This window comes from Cervus canadensis, chromosome X (genome assembly GCF_019320065.1).
Source record: "Cervus canadensis isolate Bull #8, Minnesota chromosome X, ASM1932006v1, whole genome shotgun sequence".
NCBI lineage: Eukaryota > Metazoa > Chordata > Mammalia > Artiodactyla > Cervidae > Cervus > Cervus canadensis.
In genome coordinates this window covers 142,955,873-142,964,231 of record NC_057419.1, presented here as the reverse complement: position 1 = coordinate 142,964,231, position 8,359 = coordinate 142,955,873, and the positions used below count along the sequence as shown (strand labels likewise).

Genomic DNA, 8,359 nt, shown 5'->3' with positions numbered 1-8,359 from the left:
TCCACCTCTTCCGTCTGACTGTACCAATGACCATGCTCGACTCCTCAGAAGACCCGCCCTCCCGTGCCAAACCAGCCAGTCCCTCTTTGTGACGGGCACCTCTGTGGCCCAGTCAAAGCAGGCCGATCTCGTGAGCTCCGCCCTCCGCTCGGCCTTCGGGCTCTCTTTCCTCAGTCCCTAGGCGGGCGTGTCGTGGGCCCTTGGACTTCCCCGCGGAGAGATCCAGACTTTCCATGCAGAGTCATGCGAGTGTACACGCCAAGCCTTGCTATGTGCTTTGGTGTGAGCTTGTATTCTGAAGGAGTTAAATTCACGGGAAGTTACAGGGAAATACCCCTCCCGTTGTTGCCCCAGCATCAGCATGTTGCATATCCAGACGGACCTCACACTAGGAAATGGCATTGGTACCATCGGAAAGCTGCTCAGCGTTCTGTGTGTGCGTGTGTGCGCGCACGCGCCAGTGGTTAGGACACCACACTCCCACTGCCAATGGCCTGGGTTCGATTCCTGGATGATGCTGCATACCTTGCCACACACACACACACACACACACACACACACACACACGTCAGTACGTTAATGAAACCATGCAGTTTGATAACGGGGTGTCCTTTTTTTAATCACACACTGCCCTTGAGATCCATCCATTTCAATCAATAGTTAGTTGGTATCAGCAGTCAGTTCTCCCTTTGTATTGCTAGGCTTCTTCCTTGGTGTGGATCAGCCAAAGTTGTTCAAGCCTTCACTCACTGAAGGACATGTTGCCCGTTTCCACTTTTAGATTTCTAGAAAAAAACTGCTTTGAACATTTGTATCCAGGCTTTCCTGTGGTCAGAATTCTCCGTTTCTTTGGCATGAATGTTTAGCAGTGCAAGTGCTGTGTCCTAAGGAAGTGGACGATTAGCCTTAGAAGAAACTGCCAATTTGCATTCCACTGTGGCTGGACCATTTTTCCTTAGCACCCCAGATATTTTTAAAGCACATAACTGAAGATTTTTACAAAACATTGTTTTAGGCAATACTGTTAACAATTCTGTTTCTCACCTCTAACTATATTCTTCTGTGGGATCACCTACATAGTTCTTCACTCAGGTTAAAAAAAACACACACCCTGTACATTCAGTGTGATTTTAACTAGCAATAATATATTTGCAAAAGTCTTCCTTGTCAGTGCACAAAAGTCTAGCTCATGTCATCTCTGGTCACAAGGTATTGAACAGAACACATGTGCTATAGTTTACATAACAAATCCCCAACTGATGTAGTGTTACCTTTTCTGTTCTTCTTCTTTGTTTGTTAGCATCTCTGAAAATGTGTAAATCTCCCTCAGGATATTACCTTTAAGTGGAACTACCAGGTCAAAACCTATGGGCATTTACCATGTTCATTGATACTAAGCATTTGGCTCCCCCAAAAGACCCTGATAGGCATATAGCAGGGCTTAGTTAGCCCTGTGTTCCACATGTTGCAGAGATTTTCTCTCAGTCTCTCTCTGTCTAAAGAGCTCAGCTTTTTATTGAATGTGTTACTAAAGTGAGTGAAGTTGCTCAGTCATGTCTCATTTTTTGCGACTCCATGGACTGTGGCCTACCAGGATCCTTCATCCATGGGATTTTCCAGGCAAGAGTACTGGAGAGGGTTGCCATTTCCTTCTCAAGGGGATCTTCCCAACCCATGGATCGAGCCCAGGTCTCTCACATTGTAGGCAGATGCTTTACCATCTGAGCCACCAGGGAAGTTACTACAGAGGTTTAGTCAAAAAGAGCAAAGCTCATGTCATCATCAGGGTCTTCAGATTCTTTTTTCTTTGTTTCTACTTTCTTCTCCTCAGATTGGGCAGCAGTGGTGGAGGGGGCAGGACCTTCTGGTGGTGCAGCTCCAGCTGTCGGGACAGGTCCACCAGCCCCCACATGGCAGGTGAAGCTGCTGATGCTGACACTGGCCAAGGCCTTTACAAACAAGCCTGGCCAGAAACTGTCAACATTTACACCAGCTGCTTTAACGAGGGCACTGATCTTATCCTCTGTGACCATCACCTCACTGGGCAGAATGAGGGCCGAGTAGGTGCAAGGAAGCTCCGAGACAGAGGCCATGGTGCGGGCGAGTGCTCAGTGGGGCTGCTGGCTCGGTGCCAGTCTCCAGATGAAGTGAGGGCCTCACCCCAAAATGGCCTTGGATTCTCAGAAGGACTGAGCACCTTAGTGGCTGTGGAAGAAAGGGATCTCTCTCCTTTTTTGGCTGCACAGCATGGCATGCCAGATCTTAATTTCCAGACCAAGAATTGAACCGAGCCCGTCCCCTGGAGTGGAAGCATGGAGTCTTAACCACTGGACCACTGTGGAATTCCCGTCTCTTGTCTCAAAAGACTAGGCTGGCCGGTTTTGGCTGTCAAGTAGTTACACAGTTTTATGCGACCAAATTATTAAACTCTGGATTGATGATTTCTGGGTTGTGTATCTTGGGCACAAAGTTGTCCTGCCTCAAGTGAGGAGAGTCATGTGACACAGGGCAGACTTTCCAAGTTCCCACACCCAATGCTTCGTGGACCCAGGCTGGCTGATTCTTGCTGTCCTGCAGGCCCCACTACTGTGTGTGTGGTGGGGGGGTCATATGATCCCAGGCTAGGTAGGCCGGGACTGGGGCCAGTGCCTCTCAGACACCCAGCCCCTGCCCTCCTGGGATGCCAGCTCAGTTGTGGAAAAGATGAGGAAACGTGTACTGAGAAGAGAGTATTATATTATTTAAATGCATAGGTGGCCTGCAGGTGAGCAAGCGAGATCCATGGGGAAAGCACAAATAAGAACCAAGAATCCACCTAAAACCAGTGTTCTTGAACAGTCACCTGCAACGGTGAGAAGGAAGGACAAGGCTGTAAAAGAACTGGGTCCATCCCAGCATGGGTCTGAGTGAGCAGAAGACTGGTCCACATCATCTGTAAGCAGGGGCTTCCATCCCTCTGCCACAGACAGTGGGGCTTCAGCAAACCACTGGCTGAGGGAGGATCCCCCCCTAACCCTGGCACTGTGGTTGTACTGCCAGGCTCCTGGCAGAGCGCATGCTCCCAGAAGGGATGCCTCACCTCTGGCTTCCGACTCAAGACTCCCAGAGGGCCAGCTAAAGACTGGTCTGCAAACTCATATTGAAGACACCACCTATCCTCATGAAACACTGGCAGGTCCCTCAAAGAGAGGAGTGGCCCTGTTACATCCCCAGGGCATCACTGTCAGAAGCCAGATGATATAATTTTCAGTAAGGGCTGGGAGTGTCTGCTACAGGCCTGGACTCACCAATCCCAGCCTCGCGGTGGCCGTAGGAAGTCAGTAGCATGTTAATCCCTTCTCCAGATGAGCAAATGAGGACATAGAAGGCTTGAGCAGTTTGTTCTGAATCTCTAGCTAGCAGGAGGGAGGGGTGGTTAAGGACACTGGCCTCTAAGCCTGACCTCCTTTTGCAGGCTGTGAAGTGACGTGAAGTCTCTCAGTTGTGTCCGACTCTTTGCGACCCCATGGACTGTACAGTTCATGGAATTCTCCAGGCCAGAATACTGGAGTGGGTAGCTCTTCCCTTCTCTCGGGGATCTTCCCAACCCAGGGATCGAACCCAGGTCTCCCACATTGCAGGCGGATTCTTTACCAGCTGAGCCACCAGGGAAGCCCAAGAATACTGGAGTCGGTAGCCTATCCCTTTTCCAGCAGATCTTCCTGACCCAGGAATCAAACCGAGGTCTCCTGCATTGCAGGCAGATTCTTTACCAACTGAGCTCTCAGGGAAGCCCTTTTCCATGCTATGCTCTCCATTTGGCTCCCAAGGAGGTTCCTGGGGCATCGTATCGCACATCAGCTTGTCCTGAAGGCATCGGAGGTGAGTCCCAGTGAATATCCCTGGGCCTTGGACCAGTCTATAAAGGAAGGAGGTGAGAAAGAGAAACACCTGTACTCTTGTGCCTAATCAGGGGGGACTTTGAAATAGACAGTACCTTTGAATTCTCATGAGATCAGAGAGCAGTTCTCATGGATATTTACCAGTTGTCTGCATTCCTGTGAATGAAGCCTAGTGCAACTCCCGAAATCTTCACTAGGTTCCGAGACACCAAAAGAGACATACATGGTGGGAGGGAGGTTCAAGAGGGAGGAGGACATATGTATACCTATGGCTGATCCATGTTGATGTATGACAGAAACCAATGCAGTATTGTAAAGCAATTATCCTCCAATTAAAAATAAACTTAAAAAAGTAGATACACAAGAAGGAATCAAAAAGGTAAGACGAATTTTAAAAGTCTAGGCAGATTTTAAAATGAAAAAAGAACTTTAGATGTTAGACACAAAATCAGTCTTTGAAATAAAAATCTGAGCTGATGAATCAAACCACAGATAGATGACTCAGAAGATGACAAGGCAGTGACATGGAGGAGAGATGGGCCGGTCTTCGTGGCCCCTCATCCTGGCCTCCGGGCTTCTGATGACATCAACCCCTTCCCTTCTTGCCCTGGGTCTGGGGTGACAGCTGCTTCCTGTACTCGCTGCGTGCCTTCAGCTCTCCGAGCCATCCCTGAGTGACCACCTGGGCTCAAGGCACCCATGACCTGCGGGGGTCTCACCATTCTGCTCCCTGCACTCGAATGGGGTGAAGGGCCAAGGGCAGCAAGTGCCCGAGGAGCCAGAGCAGCTGCTACCCTGAACTGTCATGGACGGAATGCCAGGGACCAAGCCTGGGCTGTGCAGTCACTGCAGTGTCCCTGGGAGGAAACTGACAAGGACACCTGCCTTACCTCTCAGCTCAAGTCACAGGATGACAGCCACAGCTCTTCCATGGCATCCTGCAAATTCCCCTGTGCCTGTAGAGTTGACGGGGCTGGAAATCAAACACAGCATTCCACTGTGTCAGTTGCAGAATCCCCAGGTCGCTTGAATTCCCAGCCTCTCTGCATTTCCTAAAAGGCAGGGCACTGTGTGGACGAGTAGGGCCTTGAAACCGAGACTCGGGATATCTGGTTGCCCTCAGTGGAAGCTGACAATCGGCAAGCCCCCAGTCCCCCAGAGCCTCCCTTGCGGATGGAAGTAGTTTGCCCAGCTGTGTCTGGAAGGCTGGCGTTCTGTCCTTTGAGGACTGTGTCATTACCTCACCTGGTGCTGATGCCTTGCAAGGGGACACTGACTGTCCTCCAGACCCTCTGCCACCACCTCCTGTTGCCACTGGATCTTCCCAGCCCAGGGATGGAACCCAGGTCTCCCGCATTGCAGGTGGATTCTTTACCAGCTGAGCCACAAGGAAAGCCCTTTAGACCCCTAAGTGGGGTCCAATTACTGCATGATCCAGCGCACAGGGATACAGTGTGGGTGGGGGCATCTTTCATCTCTGCCCCTCTCCCCTACACTCCTCCCTTCCTGCCTGAGTGGACTGCAAGTTTTCTGTTTGTTCTTCTCAGTAAGCAGGGAACCCTGTAGAGATCATTTCAGGATTACTGAGTGTCAGGCACCCCGTTTCTCATCCATGGCCCAGCAAGGTATTGCACCAGAGTAGGTAGAATGTACCTGTCTTCCTCTCTGGTGGCTGGTAAAGCTGTCCTTGGGGAGGCATATCTGTAGGTGGGCATGCTCCGACTGGAGGACTCCACTCCCAGACCCCAGCTCTCCACGTGGCATCACTTTCTCTGTCCTTTTATGTCCCGGAGGGCTTGTGCTGCACACCTTTGCCACCAGCATTTTGTGCACCTTCACGCATATCCGCCACCACACCCCCGGCCCATCCGTCCACCCCTACCTCAACCACCTCAGCTTTCTCTTCTCTTGGGCCATATTTCTTGCTCTCTGCTGGCCGTCAGCCCTAGGTTGGGAGCACTGCCCTTATTCGGCTTGTGTCTGGGGATCCAGGCCGCCGCGGGCCTCTCTCTGCTTTGGGGGCTGAGGCTGCAGCCTCACACCGTCAGAGTCTCCCCTTTCAGGGCGGCCCCACCCCCTGGGGCGGTGCAGGTGACGCTGATTGGCTAAGGCTCAGTGAGTGACCGGACAAAACCCAATGACGTGGCCCGGGCCGCGCGGATTGGCCGGCCCCGGGCAGGCGGGCACAAGGTGTGCGGAGAGCCGGCGGGGCGGGTGGGGTGCAGGCCTTCGTCAGGCAGTGGCCAAATGGTGGGTAGGTACAGGCGGGTCGGAGGTGGGGGGTTCGAGCTGCCAAGGCTGTGGAGGAGAGGGTTGGCCAGAGAGGGAGAAGGCGGGGCCGATTCCCTGTCGAGCCCTGGGCGATCCCAGTGAGGCTGGAAAGTGGCTGTGGTGTGCGTGCGTACGGAGTCCAGAGGCCACTTTTGGGGAGTACGAACGCGCCACAAGCTAGGGTAGCCCTCAGTGGGGACATTTATATGGCATTTCTAAAATCCTGGCCACAGCCCTATGGGAGAAGCTGTCCTCAGCACTGTCATCCCCTTTGACAAAAGAAACAGGCCAAAACGGGTGCCTTAGTTCACCTTTACATACACGAGTAGGCAACCTGCAGATTAGAATCATGCGGCAGGGTCACCAGAGTCTGTGACTCCAGAACAATCAAGGGACATTCAGACACTTAAGTGCCTAGACCAGTTGACAGCACTCCTGTACCCTATCACCTCGGCTACTCTGCACCCTGGAGGTATAGCTGGGCCACTCTCATCCCTACATGATCATCTCCTCCCAGCCCCTATTCCTAAGATCAGCTCTTCTGTTCTTGCCCAACACCTGCGGGGGCCTGAAAGTCTTTTGGAATGGAGTTTTTTTATCATGGATTGTATTTGGAACTCCATTTAGGCTTCAACAGTGCACTGCTGCACAGGATTTGTTGTGGATATCCCCAAATCAGGCATTATACATCTAAATACAAGCTAGTGTGGTGCATGGTCACACATCCTGGCTTATCTGTGTTCACAATGGCTTTACCTTAGAGTGCTTTATAGATGTCACGGTACCATTATGGTCATTGTTTCATTCACCCCTCATCAATCTGCTTTAACCACACACACACACTCAAAAGAGTAAACAGAACTATCACATGACCTGGCAACTCCTAGCTTTATATACACCCAATGTAAGTAAAACTATAATCCACAAACTTGAAAATGAATGTAGCATTGTCCACAATAGACAAAAAGTCTATTTGTAAAAAATCCAGATTTCTACAAACTGATGGACAAAACAGTCTATACATAAGATGGACTATTATGTGGCCATAAAAAAGAATGAAATTCTGTAACATACTCTAATGTAGATGAACCTGGAATACATTATGCTAAGAAGATAGGAGACAAAAAGGTCACATACTGTATGATGCCATTCATACAAAATGTCCAGAATATGTTAAATCCCTAGAAACAGAAACACATGAGTGGTTACCAGGGGCTGGGACAGTGAATGGGGATGGACTACTCAGGGGTGCAGTTCTCTCTGGAGTGATACAAATGTCCTAAAATGAACCACAGTGATGGTTACGGAACTCTCTGAGTATGCCAAGTACCACTAAATTGTATTCTTTCAATGGGTGAACTGCATGGAATGTGAGATGTCCAGTTAAGTGAGGTAAAATTTTGATTATTTGCATTTTATCAATTTTCTATATGACCCTGTAATCAACTGTTATTTTTATAGAAAAATGTCAACTACTTAATATTTACTTAGCTGCACCAAGACTTACTTGCAGCATTGCAGCATGTGGGCTCTAGCTCCCCAACCAGGGATTTAACTGAGGCCCTCTGCATTCGGAGTGCAGTCTTAGCCACTGGACCATCAGGGAAGTCCCTGGTATTTTTAGTATTTTTGTATTTTGATAAATTTGATATATTTTTCTATCAATTATATCAACTATTTTTAAAATTTTTGAAGTCTTATGAAATAAACATACTAATTATGCTAATTTTACAGGCCAGGGAACCAGTTTAGTGATTTAAAAAGCCAGGAACAGAAGGACTAAGCCCTGAAGACGACTCAGTGGCAGACTGGTTCTTCCATCTCTAGCACACATTCTAGAACAAAAACCCCCCCTTGATGACCAGTTAGTGAGAATGATAGAAATAAGGACCACGACATACCAGATACATCCAGTCAACTTTGGTTTTGAAGCTCTGGTCTATCTTTCATTTATCTGGCAGGTATTCTTTTGTATTCCAACCACATGGTTTAAATGCTCTGACCTAAAATAAGGAGTTGGCTCAGGGCTGGCTTTTCAGGCTGCACACTGTCCTCTAGTGGTCTACCTCCTGCCCACTACCCTTTCCAGGGCTTGATGGGGACATGGATCTCTACCCTGGTTTAAAGAACAGCTTCTTCCTTATTTAGGATCTTATCAAGGGGAAACCAAATCACACATATAAGGCACAAACAGAGCGAAACAGCTA

The 8,359-nt window shown here is 49.5% G+C and overlaps 1 protein-coding gene and 1 long non-coding RNA gene across 2 annotated transcripts; both read right to left on the bottom strand.

Annotated features, from left to right (window-relative positions):
• Nucleotides 1-1,625: 1,625 nt before the first annotated feature.
• On the bottom strand, nt 1,626-3,594 carry LOC122434817 (60S acidic ribosomal protein P1-like). The gene has a single exon (XM_043458539.1). It carries the CDS (start codon nt 2,091-2,093, stop codon nt 1,752-1,754), a length of 342 nt encoding a protein of 113 aa, XP_043314474.1. The 5' UTR covers nt 2,094-3,594; the 3' UTR covers nt 1,626-1,751.
• Nucleotides 3,595-3,656: 62 nt separating this feature from the next.
• On the bottom strand, nt 3,657-5,756 carry LOC122434936. The gene is made up of 3 exons (XR_006267504.1): nt 5,535-5,756; nt 4,772-4,854; nt 3,657-3,898 (listed from the first exon to the last, which is right to left on the bottom strand). It is a non-coding gene; the product is annotated as an uncharacterized LOC122434936 (long non-coding RNA).
• Nucleotides 5,757-8,359: the final 2,603 nt, after the last annotated feature.

Excerpts from the sequence above, each read along its gene's own strand:
- LOC122434817 (XM_043458539.1), bottom strand. The coding sequence starts at position 2,093 with ATGGCCTCTGTCTCGGAGCTTCCTTGCACCTACTCGGCCCTCATTCTG.